We start from the raw sequence: 20,232 nt of genomic DNA, 5'->3' as shown, positions 1-20,232 counted from the left end.
CGGTGGCCTTCACATAATACTGACCAGCAGTATGTGAGTGTGACAGTAACTTGTTATACTGTAAATGGGAATTCTAAGAATTTAACATGTATTGTAATATTTAAAGCCTGTATTAAATCAAAAAAAAGTATCAACATAATAATATATAAATGTACTTGCTCTTAATATGTGTGCTCATTTGAAGACATGGGACAGTGTTATGTTGATGTGTAAATGGGAAAGGTACACAATATAGGAGTCTTCTGAATAGCTAATCTGAGTGTTCTCCATGTACTGTCCCGCCACTAGATAGAGCCCCCCCCCCCCCCCCCCCCGCCCCCCGCTCGCCTATTAGCACAGCATGTACTGTCCTGCCACTAGATAGACCTGCTTTCCCAGGGTGGGCCATTCATTACATAGTACCGAAATGTTATGATTTAATCTGCTCCCCATTTCATGAACACTCCAGCATGTGTTATTGTATAAACATAGTAGAAATTACATACTGCATCGTTAAGTTTATTGTGGAAATTATGACTATTATTACTGTACACACGTTTTTCCTTAAGTAACAAATTGCCAGTGAAACCCAGCTTGCTTTATGTAATTTTGCATTGCTGGTCTATTGTTAACATTTTAACCTCAAATCCAAACAATATGACATCAAACATAATTGAAACCCAACTGGCAATTTACCATATATTTTGAGTTTTGAGAATTATTTAGCACAGCTTGAGACTTCCCATCCCTCCTGCTAACTCTCGGTGTTTGCACTATTTGCAGCTGTGTCACCTGTGTGGGTTTCCCAGATATGACGCTTTTTACATTTCCCTGGCGCCAGTCCCCTCTTTCAAAGCCTATTCTATTGGTTCGTCCTCAATATCAGCTGTGGGTGACCCAATTTAAATGTGTGGAATCAACCTCGTTCCTTCCTTGTAGGCAGACGTCCACACCAAAGCCACAATGATGTTCCCAATTTTCCTCATACTGGTGGCCACCAATGGTGAGTTGGCGTGAAACTAAATACTGTGCTCCTTGCTTGTTATTCCAGTAGTATTGAGCCAGATATAGAAAACTTGTCATGTATAAAAGTTTGATGATCAAACTTTTTTTTATACCAGAGATTTTCATGAGGTTTCATGGGTGACATTTGCTAAGTACTTGAAAAAAACCTCATGTCTAAGTGAGGCAAATGTCAATCATCAAAAACCAAATTGGAGTTACAGAAGTGAGTGGCTTTTTCTTTAGTTCTTCTCTGTGACCCCCGCAGTGGCCCTTGGTTTCGATGATAAGATAGTTGGAGGGGAGGAGTGCAGGCCTCACTCCGTCCCCTGGCAGGTGTCACTCAACAACGGCTGGCACTACTGTGGAGGCACGCTGATCAATAATCAATGGGTCGTCACTGCCGCACACTGCCTGAAGTGAGCCCGAGAGATCACACTTGCATCCACATGTCCTATTTCACTGGAAGTAGTCTTGCACCTGGGTACTACTGCATCCTGGTTTGTAGTAGTCTGCAATGCTCTCTCTCTCTCTCTCTCTCTCTCTCCTCTCTAAACAGGGATGAGGAGATTGAGCTGCGTTTGGGCGAGCACCACATCGGCTACAAGGACGGCCCTGAGCAGTTCATCGCTCCGGCTGCCATCATCCGCCACCCTGACTACGACCGTTACACCATCAACAAAGACATCATGCTGATCAAACTGGCCGAGCCGGCACACTTCAATGAGTACGTGCAGCCGGTCGCCCTGCCCAGCAGCTGCACTCCTGCTGGCACACAGTGCCTGGTGTCTGGCTGGGGGGCCACCAAGAGCCCCTGTGAGTGTGTAGGGGGGGGGGTGGTGGTGTAAGGGGAGAGGAGAGGAAACAATATAAGTCCAAAATATAGTTAAATATATGAAACATCTATCACAACATAAAATAAGTATAGTAAGATGTAAGTTACTGTATAAAATAAAATTACATGAAATAATGCAGCATCCAAAAAATTTAGCACTTTTAGTTTTTTCTCATCAGTTTTATATATGGGATCTAGATTTTTTTGGGGCGCAATAAAAAAAGATTTTAGCTGTCCCATCGCACAAAATGACATAACATATCTGTGGGGTTTGATAGAGTTATTGATCAATATCAATGACTCAACATTTATTTTGTCACTTTCAAAACTCACTTTGCCCCAAAGACTTTTACATTACATTACGTCATTTGGCAGACGCTTTTATCCAAAGCGATTCCAAAGTCCAAAGTCTCCAAAAAGACTTGTGGGTAATGTTGCAAGAGGTGGATAAATGTTGGGGATGAGTTCATGCCCCTTCAAAGGAAATTAAAGCCCCATTCTAGTTTTACTATTTGGGGAAACTGCGCACCCAACTAAATGCTAGACTTCCCTGTTTATACGTTCAGGTATCAGCCTTATTTTACTGTCTGTACTTTGCTTACCTTTCTGCAGTGTTTATAACTGGTTTGATATTGTAACTGTAAATGACAATGTAAGAGGGGACAATGCGTCAATCTTTCTCCATTTGTCTGTCTGTCTTTCTCTCCTCCAGTTGGCTGTCTGAAGTGTCTGCACTGCCTGGATCTGCCCATCCTGTCCCAGCAGGACTGTGAGGCCTCCTATCCTGATAGGATCACTTCCTCCATGTTCTGCGCTGGCTTCCTGGAGGGAGGGAAAGACTCCTGTCAGGTACTGCAAGACATATAGAGACATAAGACAAGTCAATCTGATTATTATTCACATTTGTTCCGCTGGTCGCACTTATATAGGTCAACTCTTGTTTACAGTGTGCCTTTGAAAATGGATTATTTTGCTAATTCAGTATCATCTGACAAATAATTTCTTAAAAAGCACGTCTTTTACTGACTTATAGTTTTAATTTAATCATTTTTTTTTATTATCTTGAGTTGTTTCTTGTTTCTTACTCTTCTTTTGAATATATTATCATTTATATCTCCTTTATGTATATATTTTATTCTCTTCTATTGATTGTTTTATGCCTTTTAGTGAAGCGATTGTTATTATTGTTATATCATCATCATCATTGTTGTTGTTATTCCCCCCCCAATTTATTTCTACTTCACTATTCATTGCTTTTTGTAAAGCAGTCTATTATAATAATAATAATTAGTAGTAGTAGTAGTAGTATAAGTACTAGTAGTACTAGTAGTAGTGTTTAAGAGTGTATTTTCTTGTCCATCAGGGAGACTCTGGTGGCCCTCTGGTGTGTAACGGCGAGCTACAGGGTGTGGTGTCTTGGGGATGGGGCTGTGCTGAGGAAAATCGCCCCGGTGTCTATGCCAAGGTTTGTACACTGAAGAGTTCTGCTCTAACAGTATATATTTATTTTTGTGCAAAAAAGTCATCACCTGAAGTTTATCTTTTAACATTTCTAAAATCGACATTCTTCAGTCTGGTTAGCTTTTTTTCAACCAAGTAGTTACTAACAACTATACTTAAAGAACGTTGTCGTTTGTTTAAGAGTAGGTGACATTCAAATAGTGGATATCACATTTCTGAGATAAATATTTTATTTGTTGTTCTTGTTCATACTTGCCATTATTAAGGTAGCAGTTTTAACTTTTGAGGAAAAATCCAGTGTTAAAGGAACACTCCGCCCATTTTCAACCAGCTTTGTATCATTAGAACATCAGTAGTATATCAGAAAACTGTAAACTGTTTTGAAGTCTGTCATTTAATTTGACAGTTATTGAGTGTTAAAGTGTGGACCAGTGACATCACTGGTCCACACTAACTCAAATTAATAACTCATTAACTCAAATCAACTCTCAATAACTGTCAAAATAGATGAGGGTTTTGAAGTCATTCATCTAGTTTGACAGTTATTGAGAGTTGATTTGAGTTAATTGGTTATTCATTTGAGTTAGTGTGGACCAGTGATGTCACTGGTCCACACTTTAACACTCAATAACTGTCCAATTAAATGACAGACTTCAAAACAGTTTACAGTTTTCTGATATACTACTGATGTTCTAATGATACAAAGCTGGTTGAAAATGGGCAGAGTGTTCCTTTAAGTAGCGCTGTTATGAAAACCACCTTTGCAAACCTCAGGTCCCATTTTATGAACATAAATTACAACGCAAAGAGTTGATTTGAACTTGTGTTTTGGAATTTATAGCACAGAAAATATCTGCAAATATGTGTTTTAACTTGAAGCACAGAGGATATTCATGTGTGCAGAAATGAATAGCCTACATGTAATTTGCAAACATGAGATGCAATTTTGCAGTAAAGAGTATAGGCCTACATTATTTTAAAATAAAACAAAACTTGATCAGTGGTTACAACTTTCTGTGAGTACAACATACCAATATATTAAATGTGTTCCTCTCTGACTTTTGAATCCCTTTGAAGTTGGCTTTGTCAAAACAATTTCTAAATGTGTTTTTCCTATTCTATGGTGTTTTCCTCTGGCTTCTGCTTTTCAAATGATGTCTGGTTTATCCTCTACAGGTCTGCCAGTTTACTGAATGGATCCACTCCACCATGGCCCTTCTATAGAGGAGGTGGATCTTGAGATCTACAGGCCCCTACTGTCAGATGCTCACTCCATACATAGGCTATGAGGATGTCAACTTTGAACAGGACTTTATTTACTGTGGGGCGCATGGTTTGCAAGTTTATCAATAAAATACAACAATGATCAACAAACTTACATTGTGAACTGTTTCTCCTTTTCTTTTTTTAGTAAATCAACAAATCTGACAGTTTCCTCAATATTCTTGTAAATAAATAAATACATAATAACTTATTCTTACTTAGAGGTGACAGTAGGTGGCAGTAGTGTGTTGACTTGCATAATGCAGCGACGCGACCAGGAAGAGAAGACGGGGAAAAAAGCTGTTTACACTGTTGACGAGTGAGAGTGTGTGTACATTTTTGTTTCTAGATTTTTGCCTAAGCATTTTCTTTATTTTCACTTAGACATTTTGACTTGCCCCCCAAAAAACACTGTACGTTACAGGATTTATTTTGAAGTGGTTTTCCTGACTGGCTTATTGCAAGTCTGGTGCGCATGCTCTGCCCATTCAAACGGAAGAAGAAGGCGACCATGTTGATTTAAAGGAAGAAACACAATAGAGGAGATTTATTTCCAAAAAAATCAGATGTTAAGGTGAACCGCAAAGGAGGAAATTGATGAACCACAGATATCATATGACATGTAAAATAATCGAGAAATTAAGGTAGGTTTGCAGTGTGTTCAAACCCTTCAATTTCGGTTAAAAAAAACATCCGAGTGTTGTTAGCCAGCTAGCACCTAGCTAACAATCATTAGCGCTACCTTTGCTATGGGTGCGCTAACGTTACTAGCACCAATGGTTCTGGCGAGCTTGCTGATCGTGCCAGTAAACATTAATATTGCGAATTTGATCATATAAGCAAACCAAGCGTGTCTTTGTGTAAGTCCTACACATACAATATTATATAAGCAAATTTAAATCTTGAAAATAATTGAAGTAGCGTTACATGTTGTACTAGCTTAGCTAGCATTTGGCTAGCTTAAAACTAGCTTAGCGTTAGTTAACTCCGTTATGTATCACGGACGTAGCTACATTCAGTCTGGAGATTAGCTAATTTATAACGTCAGCTAGTTCAATTTCGGGGGAGCTGACGTTAATTAATATTGACTATTTTGCAGAGCAATTCTGGAAAGCGAAAACACGAGAACAAAAGTAAGTTGACATTCATCTGAATGGAATCGGATGATGAGTCGAAGGCACGAGCCAAGTTGGTTGGTTGTAGCTAGCTTTAATGCATTATCAGCTTTTGCTAAAATAAACGTTTGATAATTCATACTGACATTATGAAACATATTTTTTTTTGTCTGAACTGGAGGTTTTCGACCAGCAACACTATTTTAAACTATAGCAGTTTGGGCTTAACGTTAGTCTGCCACCTGCTAAGTTCACAGGTTTGATTGATTGGCTTTTATTTGGATCTGGGGCAGGGCTAACGAAACTTCCAAGAGTCCATCATTTTAAAACAAACACATTAAAAACACTGATACAAAACAATATGCATTATGCAGCAACAATATGAAAATCGATGGAAAATGTAACATTGGCAATAATGAAAAGACAATGTTGGTGACATAAATTCCACATAGAATATTTGATCTGATCCATTGGTGAATTAACTGTTGGAGCCTTACACTATTAAATTTGAAGTGTGATCTTGTTAGTATTTATCAGTAGATGTATGTTTAATTTTGCCATGTTCTACATGACTTTTCTGTTGCCCTTTTTGTTTTAGGTGACAAGTTTGAGTTGTTGGCTGACTTTGAGGAGGAAGTGGGTTGACCAGGCCCACACTCACACACTACACAACAAGGGAAGACCTATGGTCTCGGTGGAGAGAAGGTCCAATACCTGGAGCATAAAGGAAACGGACACAGAGGACTCCAAGGGGGCTTAAAGCTATTTTGCTTTGGACTAGAGTGCCCCTTGTATATTTTTGATTTCAGGAAACTGCAATCTTTCACATGTGGATCCACGGATACTCGCGCAGTGGAAGTTAAATATTGAACATCGCAGACTATATGATTTCGGGGAAATATTTGTACAAAAGTTGGAAATCCTATTTTCAAGGACAAATATATTGAGCAATTCCTATGGACTCACAGCGAAAGCCGGAAATATTGTTGAAAATAGAAAAGGAGAAGTTTAAGTATTGAACTAAGATTATATTGAAGAAGATATTCCCCATGTTCAAATTGCCTTAGTTGTTCTATTTCAGGACTTGAACTGCTTTGATACTTGTTCACATATAATTTTCTATATTGTGAGCAGGTATATTTATGCATATGAATGCAAATCTCTCTTCATTTTGAAGAGCTCTTGTACAAAGACCCTTTTTTCCCCCTTTTACTTGTACGTCAGTCACTCTATTGTTGAAGGGGACCGAACTGCACGTACGTGTGTATATGTAAATACTACAAATCGACTTCTGTTGTAAAAGCTTTGGACTAAAAAAGGATAGAGAATATCGTTTGTTAATGCTTTATTAAACTTTTCTACTTTTGAAGAGAATTTTTAAAAAGAAAACCCCGAGGGGCAAAGACTTGAACCTTGAAGGAGGGGAAAAAAAACGTAACTCAACAAATAAAATGGCAACCGCCAGGACAGAAAATGTTGGCCCGGTCGTCATGGGACTGAACAAGCAGAACGGGCAGCTCAGAGGGCAGACCAAACCAGCCTCAATCCAGTCAGGACCCACAGCTCAAGGGAAGGCCTTGAATGCGCCCCAGAAAGCAGGCGGTGGCCCCCAAGAAGGAGGAGGTATAAAGTTTGGAGATGACTGGAAAAAGAGCCTACAGCTCCCTCCCAAAGACACCAGGGTCAAAACCTCAGTGAGTTGAACTTTTGTGGATTCCTCATCTTCCTTTGGCTCTCTGGTAGTTGCTAACCATTTTTGTGTCTGCTGCAGGATGTGACGGCCACCAAGGGGAACGAATTTGAGGATTACTGTCTCAAACGTGAACTCCTGATGGGCATCTTTGAGATGGGCTGGGAGAAACCCTCCCCTATCCAGGTATGGTTAGGTTCTGTCACATTCCTGTGTATATGAGCCCCAGTGTCCTCGTCGTCATGCCTCCATGGCAATTCAGGCAAATCAGATTTTCGATAACTCCCAAGAAGTTTTTTCTCAATTGAATGTACACTACATCATCTAGAAGACACTTTTGTACGGAGCGACATAGAATGAGTAGGCTGTACGCAGGGCCTAAAATTCAGCACGGTATTGTTGGTAATAACATAATTTTGTCAATTCCCACAAGTCTAGCATTTATAATGTGGGCATAGTGTCATAGTGAGCTTTTCTTAACAAAGTTAAGTGGAAAGAGGTGAAGCAGAGGAGAGGGAGCCACCAAAACAAAGACTAATGACACTGAGAGGAGGAAGACAATCAACAACAGCATAGTCCAGAGAATCCCTTCTATTGGAGGAGAGCTACACAATGCAGTCTGAGGTAAGAATAGGACAATGTAAGACCTGTAGTTAAGCTCACTAATACAGTGATTCTCAAACGTTTCCACATTAAATGCCTCTTAATTTAGTCTGCGTTAGGGCCACAGACCCCAATTTGATGACATTATTGTGTCTCTGACCCAAATCTGAAAATATTTTTCATTGTCGTTCTGTCGGATAGAATTTTGTCCAGAATTCCCATAAAATTGTATTGTAGGTAGAGAGAGAGGTAACAGTGAACCTGTAATCAAGATAAGCATTCTTTTACATTCTCTAAGACAGTGGTTCTCAACCTGGGTCGCGAGATTATTTTGGAGGGTCGTGAGATTATGGCTGCCCAAAAATGCAAAAAACAATATATATATTTTTCCATTATATCTCCCGTGCAAATGATATAGTGTAGTTGTATAATACATTTGAGTGAGATAGTGAAATGAGTGTGTAAATGCATCCTGGAGCCGGTAGTCATCTTGTGTGGCAGACTGACCCTGGCACTAAACAGGTGCAGCTATTTAACTACTATGCCTAACAGGCTCCTAACATGGTGGACGGTGGGGGTCGCGGACCCCAAACATATTTTTTTGGGGCATCCCAGCTCCAAAAGGTTGAGAACCACTGCTCGAGTGTCTTGTAAATTAAATAATGGATGCTGTTTAACAATCCATCAATTTGCTGGGGGGGCCCCGTCGGAAGCCCCTCAAAGACCCCTGGTGGTCACCGGACCCATGATGAGGACCACCGGACCACTCCGCCCAAAGTCTAAAAATCCCCCATATGTGAAGTACTGTATGTAAGGGGGGAATTCCCCCCCCAATTTGCAAAATGAATTGTAGGCCCTGTGTAGGCAGTTGGCAGTTTATTTATCCTGCAGACTTGCCGATGTTGTCTTCTTGACGGGTTTGACTTGCAGATGGAAAATAAGTTTCTGGAACTTCATGACTCAATACAGCTGTATCTTCTGTCCTCATTAACATTACTTACACATTAGGGCTGCACAATTAATCGTATTTTCATCGTCATCGCAATATGAACATGCGCAATAAACACATCGCAAAGACTGCCTGAAACGCAATGAATACCTTTATTTACATGCGTCATGCATTCCCACTCAGCATCTGATCATTTTGTCTTGTGTTGTAAATCCAGCATACACCTTTCCCTTGCAACAGTGCGCTCCGCCCCTCTGCCAAAGCCCAAACACGCTGTGTGTAGTTTCAGCTAGAGTCAGTGTGTATTTCATTTCTTTATTCAGTGGGCACAGGCTATGTTTGGAGTCTATGTTAGCATTATTAAAGCAGAAAGACATAGGAACTGTATAGCTAATATGCATACTTTAATATTTGTTTATTTATCGCAAGTCGTATCGTCATTGCTATATTGAACAATGTTATCGCACATCGCAGATTTTCCTCATATCGTGCAGGCCTATTACATATACAAATAAAACCTTTTACATAAAAAAAATACTTCTTTACTTGTCACATTAAAAAGAATACAGAATACATACATTTCGGTGTAGCTAAAACATAGTTCATCCCTAGGCATTAACTATGTGTCCAGTAAAGGGCATCATACAGCAGTCACTGAATTCGAGGAACACTAACGTTGATCCCTCACAGGAGGAGAGCATTCCCATCGCTCTCTCTGGACGTGATATTCTGGCCCGGGCCAAGAATGGAACAGGCAAAAGTGGAGCCTACCTGATCCCACTACTGGAGAGAATAGACCTAAAAAAGGACCACATACAGGGTGAGACGCGGATGTTATGACCTGTTTGACTCTTTGACTCTGCCTGTCAGTCTTCTGTGGCCGCCTCTGTATTTGCAATTTTTTTCCTCCCAGAAGCCTCCTTTACCCCAATTCTCCATATTCTTCCTCATCCCCTTCCCTTAAAGTCCCTCTGTCCACCTCTCGTCATCCTCACTAATCCCATTTCCCCCTCCTCTTCCTTTTTTCGACGACCATTCTCTTTTTCCCACGGCACGGCGAAGCGCAGCCGAGGGCTTCACAAGCCATATTCAGCAGGACGTAGCGCGTGGAAGGATCACACTATTCCCCTCAGTTCCCCTCCCGCCCAAACCGCCCAGAGGAGGCACTAGTGCAGTGACCAGGACTCATACCCCACCGGCTTCCCACCCGCAGACACGGTCAATTGTGTCTGTAGGAGCGTCTGAGCAAGCCGGAAGTACCGCGGCCGGGAATTGAACCCGGGTCTCCCCGGTGGTAGGCGAGTGCTTTGTGAGATGTTTTTCCATCATATTCATCTATATCCAAATATCTCAAATCATCGTCTCTTTTCCCCATCCCCTAGCCATGGTCATGGTGCCTACGCGTGAGCTGGCCCTGCAGGTGAGCCAGATCAGCATCCAGATCAGCAAACACCTGGGAGGAGTCAAGGTGATGGCCACCACCGGAGGCACCAACCTGCGAGACGACATCATGCGCCTGGATGAGACTGGTAATGATCGATATTCTTATATTATATATACACATTATATTATCAGTTTTTTTTTTTTGCAATGATCCCTCAAATATCAAAGATATGACTTGAGATATGTAATGGAGGCAGGATATTTGACAGCTTATCAATCAACTTTATTGTCCAAAATGACAATTAAATCAATCATTGGTTTTCTTAATACGTCTCTTTCTGCTTCCCCCTCAGTGCATGTGGTCATCGCCACGCCTGGCAGGATCCTGGACTTGATAAAGAAGGGAGTGGCCAAGGTTGATCGAGTCCAGATGATGGTGATGGATGAGGTGAATATGAATAACGCATATCAAAGAAATATTAAGACATCTGAGCCAAGTCAATGGTAACTGTAGTTGACAAGGAAATGGACCTCATTTTGATCTGGCTATCTTACAAATCTGCATCATTCCATGTCTTGGCTCCTCAAGTTGGTCCAGGTCCTCCTCCTTGTGTTAAAACCTCTCTGCTTCCTCTCAGGCGGATAAGCTGCTGTCTCAGGACTTTGTGGTGCTTATCGAGGATATCATTAGCTTCCTGGCCAAGAACAGGCAGATCCTGCTCTACTCTGCAACCTTCCCCATCAGCGTGCAGAAGTTCATGGTGAGTTAGTCGGGTAATTGCCGCACCGCTCGGCCAACCGACTGGCCCCGGGCCACTTGGCAGTTGGCACTGCTCGGCTTGCACTGCAGACCAAGCTGTTCTGATGCTGTGCCCGACCCAAAAAGCATGTCTGAGGGTTCATCTTTGTGTTTGTGTGTTCTGTCCTCCACCACAGTGATTCTAAGTTAACTAACAGTCATAGGATTTTGTTGATTGTTTGAGTTTAGTTGTTAGTCTGTTTAATTGACAAATCTGTAACATTTCTCTCGCATTTAATCCATGCCAACTAAAGTGCAGTCAGGTAGATGTTTGTTTTGATGCAAGTATGTGTGTGTCAGAGAAAGCTATATGCATTTGTGGATGCTGTTTTGATGTCAGAAATGTGCTAATAATGTTTTGTAGAATTATACAATTGTCGTACAATATATATAAAAAAAACATTAATAGGTTCAAGCATTTAATATCATTCCAGAACATGAGTCATGAAAGGCAACAATAAGAGCACTCAGGGTCCTGGTTGGATATTATCAATACTGACAATACTATCAATACTAAAAAGGAATGGCACAGTAAAAAAAGAAAAAGAAAAACATTGTAGAGAGGCATATATAATATGAGTAAAACACGCAGACAGGAGAACAAATTGGTCTCATTGCATCATGCTCTGACATTAAAAACAGAGAGGGGGAGTCGGTTGGTCTTAAAAGTGCAGTATGTTCAACTCACAGCAGGGTGGCGTTATGCAGAGTTAATCAATCCTTAAACAACCTCAGGTGACAGTTTATTAGTAAACTAAGGGGACAGCCTGCATGCTTGTTTATTTATATGATATGTATTCATCAAAACACTAAGATACTTGCCATACCTCCCATTCTCTTCTCTGTTCTCTCCATGTGCCCCCCCCCAGGCCAAACACCTTCAGAAACCCTATGAGATCAACCTGATGGAGGAGCTGACTCTGAAGGGCATTACTCAGTACTACGCCTACGTCACCGAGAGGCAGAAAGTCCACTGCCTCAACACACTCTTCTCCAGGGTAACTGACTGACTCTCTCTCTCACACACACACACACACACACTCACACACACACGTTTGTATACAATTGGGAGCGACATACCCCCGTATTTATTAGTCACAGACACACCAGTGATGTCATTCTTGCACAAATGACATCACTGGTCCACACCTAAACTCAAGTTAACTCTCAACAACTGTCAAACTAAATGAACACCTGCAAAACTGTTTACGGTTTTCAGATATACGACTGATTTTGTAATGATACAAAGCTGGTTGAAAATCGGCTGAGTGTTCCTTTAGTTTAAGACAAGCTAAGTAACGGTAACGGTAAACTTCCATGATTTGGAATAATGACCACCGAGTGGTTTATCCTGCTGCAAGATTTTCGTCTGACCAATATCCTACTTGTCCTGTCGATGTTTTCACCAACGTTTATACAGGGCATCTCTTTCCACTACGTTAATGCCATCTGCACATCATTGCATTCTTTCATTGAAGAATCATACAGGTTTCGATACTGTCGAACTGTTCTGCCACACTTTAATCTATACCCTATTTGCTACAAGCGAAGCTTCAATTATGTTTTGACTAGATTACTACTTAAACTGTTATGTTATGTGGTCTGTTTCTGATTGGTCTCTTTCCCCACTCTGTCACAGCTTCAGATCAACCAGTCCATCATCTTCTGTAACTCCACTCAGAGGGTGGAGCTCCTGGCCAAGAAGATCACTCAGCTGGGCTACTCCTGCTTCTACATCCACGCTAAGATGATGCAGGTGAGGACCAGGCACAGCAGAGGGAATTGTGGCCTTTTCTATGCATGATGTTTGCGTTAATTCAATTCAATTATTCAAAGTTTTTAATATTGCTTTTGTCTTGTGTGTCTTAAATTGTAGCATGAGTGCATTGAGAATTTGGAAATTCTATCAATTCTATCATATATATATATATATATATATATATATATATATATATATATATATATATATATATATGAAGGAGCAAATGGAAATTATATCTATAGCAGTTACAATCTGTGTAAAGCTAGAGACTACTTTTAGCAGTTGATGTAGGATATACTTTTTCATAAAACACAACTTTGACTTGGATTGGTTTGGAGCTTAGGACAAAATTTTTAGCATAAAATATGAATGAATAAATATTGACCAAATGTTTTTGGACGTGTGCACTCAGCTTTGTCTTATGTGGGCTTTTCAGGAATACAGAAACCGCGTGTTCCATGACTTCAGGAACGGACTGTGCAGAAACCTGGTCTGCACCGGTAAGTTTCATCTCCCAATGAGCGATCACAAATGTCATCAAGCTAGCCACGGAGCTCAGATGGATCTGATTTTTCCGTTGACTTTCAACAGATCTCTTCACCAGAGGTATTGACATCCAGGCCGTCAACGTAGTCATCAACTTCGACTTCCCCAAGAACGCAGAGACTTACCTCCATCGCATTGGACGATCAGGTATGAAAGGCTGATCCGAGCTGCTGTGTTAAGTTAACGCTTTTCTTTGATTGATACGGATAACTGCGTTTGCAAACAGGGTTTACGATAGAAACATTTAATAAAAAGAAACACCGCTTAAAACGGCATAACATATAGACATATCAAATCAGATCATAGATCATACACAATATTGTAAAGCACCGGACGGGGAGCTGCAGGTAATACAACACAAGTTGCTGTAATTTTGTTTCAATAAAAGTGGACAAACTAGGGGATGAGTTATTTATATGTACATTATTCTCTCGCTCCTAGGGAGGTTTGGCCACCTGGGCTTGGCCATCAACCTGATAACGTCGGAGGACCGCTTCAACCTGAAGGCCATCGAGGACCAGCTGGTGACCGACATCAAGCCCATCCCCAGCAGCATCGACAAGAGCCTCTACGTGGCCGAGTTCCACTCCGGCAACGCCGACTGCCAGGTGGAGGAGGTGTTGGAGAAGCCGGGACGCCAACAGGACGGCTCCTAAAAAAAAACAGGTGAGACGATATCAGAGTGCCAGTAACTCCTGTGATCAGAGTTGTGGTGTTGTGTGTGTGTGTGTGTGTGTGTGTGTGTGTGTGTGTGTGTGTGTGTGTGTGAGAGAGGAGTGTTCAGAGTCGTCTTCCGAATCTTAGTCGTGTGTATGAGAAGCGTTCAGAGCCGTCTTCCTAACCTTAGTTTTGTCTTCCATGCAGGACACAGCAGGCGTTTGCACAAACATCAGCGCTTGCACACAGGCTTCAGGCAACTCTTCAGCTTCACGTTCGCAACCTTGATTATTTTCACAGCCTGTCCAATGGATGTAAAGGCTATTTTGTTTTTGTTTTAAGCATTGCTTTAGTTTTCCCCCCAATGAGATGCCGCATTCATGTGCTCCTCGGATATATCGGATTTACCAGGGGTGACGTGGTGATTTACGACAGGATCCCCCCCGTTCAAGTGCTCTTGGTCGGAAAGAGCAACAAACATGGACACTTGTTTTCAAGTGGCTGGTGTTTTCTTAGTAAAAGCAAATAGTGGCTCATTATGGTAGCTACATAGGCCATAATGTGCAACTACTACAAATAAATGAGAGCTACTAACTACAAAATATATAACTTTTTACAGTCAATTGGTGCCACGGACTCCATACTTCCCGCCATTGTTGTAGTCCCGAATCATCACGCAACGTCGGAAACTCGTGTAGCATCGAAATCTCCGAAATTCCCACTGGTAAATACGACATTGAAGGACCGTTCATGTGCTCACAACTCGTAAACCCGATATATCCGAGAAGCACATGAATGCGACAAGAGCTGCCTACCGAATGTTTTTTTTTTTAATCAACAGAAAGTTAAACCATATTGTTTTGCACCAAACTCGGAACTTGGCCCAGGCCTCTTGTGTACGAGATTAGCCTACTTTTCCCAGTCCCCTCTCTTTCTCCCCAAAAAGCATCTTGTTAAAGCGTTACTTATGCCTAAAAGCATTCTTTATGCCCATCTGTAGAGAGAGAAAAACGGAGCAGGCAGTGCCGGCTTTCCAAATAAGACACAGCGATGCAAATAGTCTATAGCTGTTCTGAACCCGTCTAGGAAGCTTGGGGACGTCGTCATTGCCAGCAGCAAGGTTGTGTCTCTTTTTAATGTTGTTACAACAACGGTGCACTCACACCAGCCATCGTCCTGTCCACACACACACACTGCTGTTGTCACTTAAGTGCCTTACTGCCTCCCATGTGCACTCTCATCCATCCACAGCCTGCTGTCTCCTGTCACGCAGCAGCCGAGTACGAGCACAAAGAAGACGAAATTATATTATATATATATATATTATATTATATAATATAATTATATAGTGACCCCGAGTTTATTCAGCCATCCATTATGCAAGGAGGTGGGGGGGAGACAGTGTCACATTCTCCTAAGGGGAGGTGTGTGGGACCCACTGCTCACACTCCCCGAATACCATCCTGAATGTGAGTTGTTTCTTTTGAATGTGAACGTTGCAATAAAAAAAACGGGCAGCTTTATTTCAATATACTGCGCGACTGTTTCCATTTCACTATGACGAATATATGCGTGTGTGCAGAGTTAGTGTGGTGAGACCACCTTAAAGACACAGGCCCCCCCATATTGTGACTATGGATGGAAGCCCACAAGCAAACGCCAGCCACATGCTGGTAAATCACGGCTGTCTCAAAGCTGGTCCACTTGACCAGACATTTTGGCCTGAAGCCAGCCATTCTCTTGAAATTCTTGTCCATTAAAAAAGAAAAAATTAAATCAGATTTGGCCGGTGACTATTATAATCCATCAACCCCCGCTGTGGTTGGCGGATTAAAGTCGGTTTCCTCCCCTGCGTGCAACTACAGCGCAGGAACGGATGCATCTGAGAGACGGTTCAGAACAGTTCTTCTGGCCGGCAAAAACTGCACTTACTCGGCTCATTTAAAGAATCAAAACAACTTGATGCACAGAACCGATTTGAAGTTGCTGATCATCACAGCTCCAATTCAGCGAGATTGAGAGGGTGGATGATGGCCTTTTGGGTAGTTGGTGCAAAACAGTGGTTTGACTCTTTTTTTTTTTCTGCCATTTTCTTTTTTTTTCCCCATCAGTGGGGGTGTCAAAATAATATTGTGGAGATATATTATTAAGTGGACTTCATCAAATATGCATTTTTTTAAGCCCTTCTAAGTTAAAACATATTTTTAAGCCCCAACAAGACTTATGAGTTCAAGTTTGTGAATGTATTAGATGCCAATGTTCAATGTATCCTCTGCAGCCCCGTGGTTGAATGCCAAGCTCTTAAGCATTTTTAAACCTCTCATTTGCCAGTTTTGTATATATTGCTGCTGTTGGGTCAAAGTCTCCCATCGACATGGGAAAAATCTGTTTAAATTTTCAGATTAACGGTCATGCTTTTATTGAAATTGTTTTATGAGTTTGAAATGGTTTCATGGACTCCAGGGTCGCTCCAAGTTGCTCAGTCTATAAAGCAGTGCATAAAACCTTTAATATAAGTAAAACCATGAAAATCACTCAATGAAATTGACATTTTCCAACAGCAGTGATATCTTGATTAGCGTGGGAGGTTTCCTTTCTTTCTTTCTTTCTCCTTTGTTCCCCTCCCCCAGCACAGCTATGTTTTATAATTGTCAAAATGTGAGAGATTCTCTCTTTTGAGGGGTGGGTTCTGTTTTGAAAGCGAAATTGTAGCATCTTTGAACAGGCAGCTGTGATTTTTTTTTTTTTTTTTTTTTTTTTTTTTTTTGCTTAAAGAGCTTCACTAATAACAAAAAAAGACAGAAAAAATATATAGTTTTTATTTTTATTTTATTTTTTTGAAGATGCTTATAGCATGCCGGGGGAGAACTCTGGGTGGGTTTGCATAAGCCAAGTCTTTATCAGATGCTGTCAGGGCATCTCGAATCTTTCCTCCTCTCTGGTACTTAAGGCTTCCAGCACAACAGTGGAGCAAAGGCAATCTTACTCATATAATCGGGTGGCAGTTTCCGCACAGCGCTGCGTCTGCGAGCCCACGAAAGACCTCGACGGCAAACCTACAAGGCATGGTAGAAAGGAGTGAGCGAAGCGCACTCATTTTCTAGCCATTTTTGATTTGAAACCGAGCTTTTTATTTTTTTCATCCGAAAGTACACATTGTAAAAAAAATAAAAAAAAATCCTTTCGACCATTTGTTTGCTTCATGGTTTTAAGTGCTGGAGAGATGGAGCGCTTAGTTATGCAGGAGGTGGAGTTTCTTGAAAGCGTTGAAAAGCACTGTGATCTTCTCGACACGGTTCCATGATGTTCTTATGTGATGGACGATCAAAGTGCTGTGATTGTTTTCGACCGGCTCCACTAGGGCAATCTTTCAGCGAGGTGTTCAGGATCATTTTGAGGAAACGTACATTGTAAATGATTCCTGGTTTACACAAGTCGTTTACAATTACAAGAAAAAGGAAAATGATTTGCTTCATGATGGTGGAGGTAGAATTTTGTTTCCCTTTATTTTTTTTTATTTTTTTTTTAATAGATTTTCAGGATTTACATTGAAGCAAAACCAAAAAAGTGGTGTGTGTGTGTGTGTGTGAGAGAGTCCGAGTGTCAGAGGGAGATTGGGTTGTGTGTGTGTGATGTGCAAGCAACTGTATGAACTGTGTGTGAGAGAGGAGGGCATGAGGTGTGTGTGTGTCAGAGAGAGATTAGGTTGGTGGTGTGTGTGTGTGTGTGTGTGTGTGTGTGTGTGTGTGTGTGTGTGTGTCTGACGTGCAGCCAAGCAACTGTATGTGTGTGGGAGAGAGGAGGGCATGAGGTGTTTGTGTGTGTGTGTATGGCTGTGGCAGACTGGGATCCATAAAGAAAATCTGTGTTTACATGCAGCTTCAACTAAACTATCCAGCATTATACTAATTGATGTCATTGGATTGGAGGAACAGTTTGTCTCGGAAAATCAGTTTTCTTAAAAAAAATAGTTTCAGTCAGATTGGAGCCAGCTGATTGACTGATTCATAATAAATTTGTGAACAGATTGAGGCTGCATGTAAGTGTCACCAATGTATGTCAGGTTTCTGTTGTGTGCAGATTTCGTCTTGTTTTTGTTTTGGCGACATACAATGTCTTAAATATCAGTATGGGTGTTTTCATTTGTCAGGGATGTGATTGTCCCCCCCCCCCCCCATTTGAAGGGTTCAGGTCTATGGACATGAATCATATCTCTAATGTGGGGGCGGGGGGGGGGGGGTCCGTTTTCCTGTTCTTCTGTTCATCTTCATGTTCTGTGTTCCTGATCACATCCCTGATTCCATCACATGATCTCCTCCGTGACCTGAGAGTGAAACCTATAGTAGTGCAGAGATCGACATTTATGTCTCTGAACCCATCGAAACCTGATGTGGTGGGTCTGAATTTTAGTGAATTGTTCATGATTTGAATTGAAATAATTCTGAAGGGATTGTGAACAATTTGTCATAAAAGATGCAGCATATTTGCCATTTTAGGTTTTATTTTGTCATGGTTTGGCTCCCCGAAAAGCTCGACCCATCAGACTGGTTGGTTTGGACATAGATTTACCTGCTTTCCATTTGGCTACACTCAAAATTCATGTATCGCCTTTCATTGGCTCGCTCTTGATGGTCCGTGGTCACCAAGGAGGTTATGACAAATGGACTTATGAATGTTGAATGATGTGTATTTGTCATCTGGTGTCGTCAGGATGTCTTTTGTCTAATTGCACTCTGAACTGTCTAGTCAGTTGTGCGGGGGGGGGGGGGGGGGGGGGTGATATTTGTCAAGGAAGGGGTAACTATGCTAAAAAACAAACTGACAACCTATTTTGTATTTGCAGCAATTGAGAAAAGGTTTGGATTTGGGGTGTAAAGTAGCAATTATAGCATTGCTGCATTGTTGCTGCTGGGTGTTTAAAATGAATTGGTGGAAATCAGAAATATACAAATATCCCAACTTGAAATAGAATGAATGGCTGAGTTGTCCCAAGTACTTACAGTGCTGTGCAAAGTGAAATTTGAATTGCTTGGCACCGATGTAACTGACCCCGCCATGCTTCAGTCGATTTCGGCCCAATTTAACAAGAAGCTGAACAGAGGAGAAAGTTACAGCAGTGGCATTTTCCCTGCAACACAGAAATGAGTTATGATTCTACAATTGACCCTTGAAAATGTATACTTTCATTCACCCCTCATACCTGGAAAATAACTTCAGTGTTTTCTTTATTTCATAAGGTTTATCACACAAGAGTTTGAGGTCATTTTCGAGTCAAATGAGGTACAAAACTAAGGACTTGTTGTCAGTACATGTTTTCTTTTGGGTTTATTTCCCCATATAGGTCATTAGGTAAAAACACTTTGATTGGCTGGTATTGCAACAATGAGAACATGTCATTCAAAAATGTTTTGTTCAAGTTTGTCCCTACAAAGTGCAGTGAAGGGAGGCATGACGTATTTCATGACTTTACACCGATCACTATCCTCTACTGTTCTAATAACATGGAAATAGATGCAAGGGGTTACGAAATTCAATAAATTGAACTGAAATTAAAACGGCCTGTATTTGTCTTTATCTTTTTTCTATACATCCACACATACAGCTCCCCAATTTTATGTAGATCATGAGTGCTGTTGCCCCTCTTGTTCTCGCCATGCCCTCTCAACATTTACTCTGGGAACTCTGTTCCCAAGCCCCCCCCCACACACACACACATACATTTCCACCACTGTTAACATCAGATTTCACTGCCTAAGGCAAATTGGAATATTAGTGGCATTTTGTAAGATGGGTAGAATATGAAAAATTGAATTTATAAAGCACTTAGAAAGTGCTGTTGAATAACAGGAATCAGCCTCAGTAATGTCATCCCAATAACTTTTCTAAACACTTTCTTGGAGAAGTGATACTTATTTTTGACTGTTTTGAAACCCTCATGCTGCCATTTGACCTTGAAAGCGTTATTTCTTTAAATTTCACTACACTACGCTGTAACCAAACCATGTCGAAGTTCTCCACCAATCAGTAGCTTCGGGGAATATTGCCCCGCCCCTCTGCAGTTCACTTCACTGTGATCAGCCAATCGTCTTTGAGTGAAGGTGTGGCCCAAGGTGCGAGGCCCGCCTGTCATTCTTCAGCACGCCTGGAAATGCTGGTTGCACATGAAATGATTGATGGTTGTTTCTGCC

The 20,232-nt window shown here is 41.2% G+C and overlaps 2 protein-coding genes across 2 annotated transcripts; both read left to right on the top strand.

Annotated features, from left to right (window-relative positions):
• Window positions 1-213: 213 nt before the first annotated feature.
• Window positions 214-4,501, top strand: LOC310785060 (trypsin-2-like; the record flags this gene model as incomplete). Its single annotated transcript, XM_083646053.1, has 7 exons — window positions 214-222; window positions 919-982; window positions 1,250-1,400; window positions 1,541-1,797; window positions 2,529-2,665; window positions 3,180-3,281; window positions 4,454-4,501. The coding sequence occupies 7 exons, from the start codon at window positions 214-216 to the stop codon at window positions 4,499-4,501; spliced, it is 768 nt and encodes a 255-aa protein (XP_083502179.1).
• Window positions 4,502-5,053: 552 nt separating this feature from the next.
• On the top strand, window positions 5,054-16,768 carry LOC310785334 (putative ATP-dependent RNA helicase ddx6). The gene is made up of 13 exons (XM_083646369.1): window positions 5,054-5,184; window positions 6,254-7,349; window positions 7,427-7,531; window positions 9,588-9,717; window positions 10,280-10,426; window positions 10,634-10,728; window positions 10,919-11,041; window positions 11,949-12,077; window positions 12,719-12,835; window positions 13,278-13,341; window positions 13,433-13,534; window positions 13,829-14,053; window positions 14,252-16,768. The coding sequence occupies exons 2-12, from the start codon at window positions 7,107-7,109 to the stop codon at window positions 14,041-14,043; spliced, it is 1,470 nt and encodes a 489-aa protein (XP_083502495.1). The 5' UTR covers window positions 5,054-5,184; window positions 6,254-7,106; the 3' UTR covers window positions 14,044-14,053; window positions 14,252-16,768.
• Window positions 16,769-20,232: the final 3,464 nt, after the last annotated feature.

Source organism: Poromitra crassiceps (genome assembly GCF_964638095.1).
Source record: "Poromitra crassiceps genome assembly, chromosome: 11".
Taxonomy (NCBI): Eukaryota; Metazoa; Chordata; class Actinopteri; order Beryciformes; family Melamphaidae; genus Poromitra; species Poromitra crassiceps.
The sequence above is the reverse complement of the archived record's forward strand: the minus strand, read 5'-3'. Positions and strand labels throughout refer to the sequence as shown.

What these genes read in the sequence shown, in the direction of transcription:
- LOC310785334 (XM_083646369.1), top strand. Translation starts at nt 7,107, where the DNA reads ATGGCAACCGCCAGGACAGAAAATGTTGGCCCGGTCGTCATGGGACTG. An exon ending in TCCACGCTAAGATGATGCAG is followed by an intron (nt 12,836 to 13,277) that starts GTGAGGACCAGG and finishes TGGGCTTTTCAG; the next exon opens with GAATACAGAAACCGCGTGTT. An exon ending in CAGAAACCTGGTCTGCACCG is followed by an intron (nt 13,342 to 13,432) that starts GTAAGTTTCATC and finishes GACTTTCAACAG; the next exon opens with ATCTCTTCACCAGAGGTATT.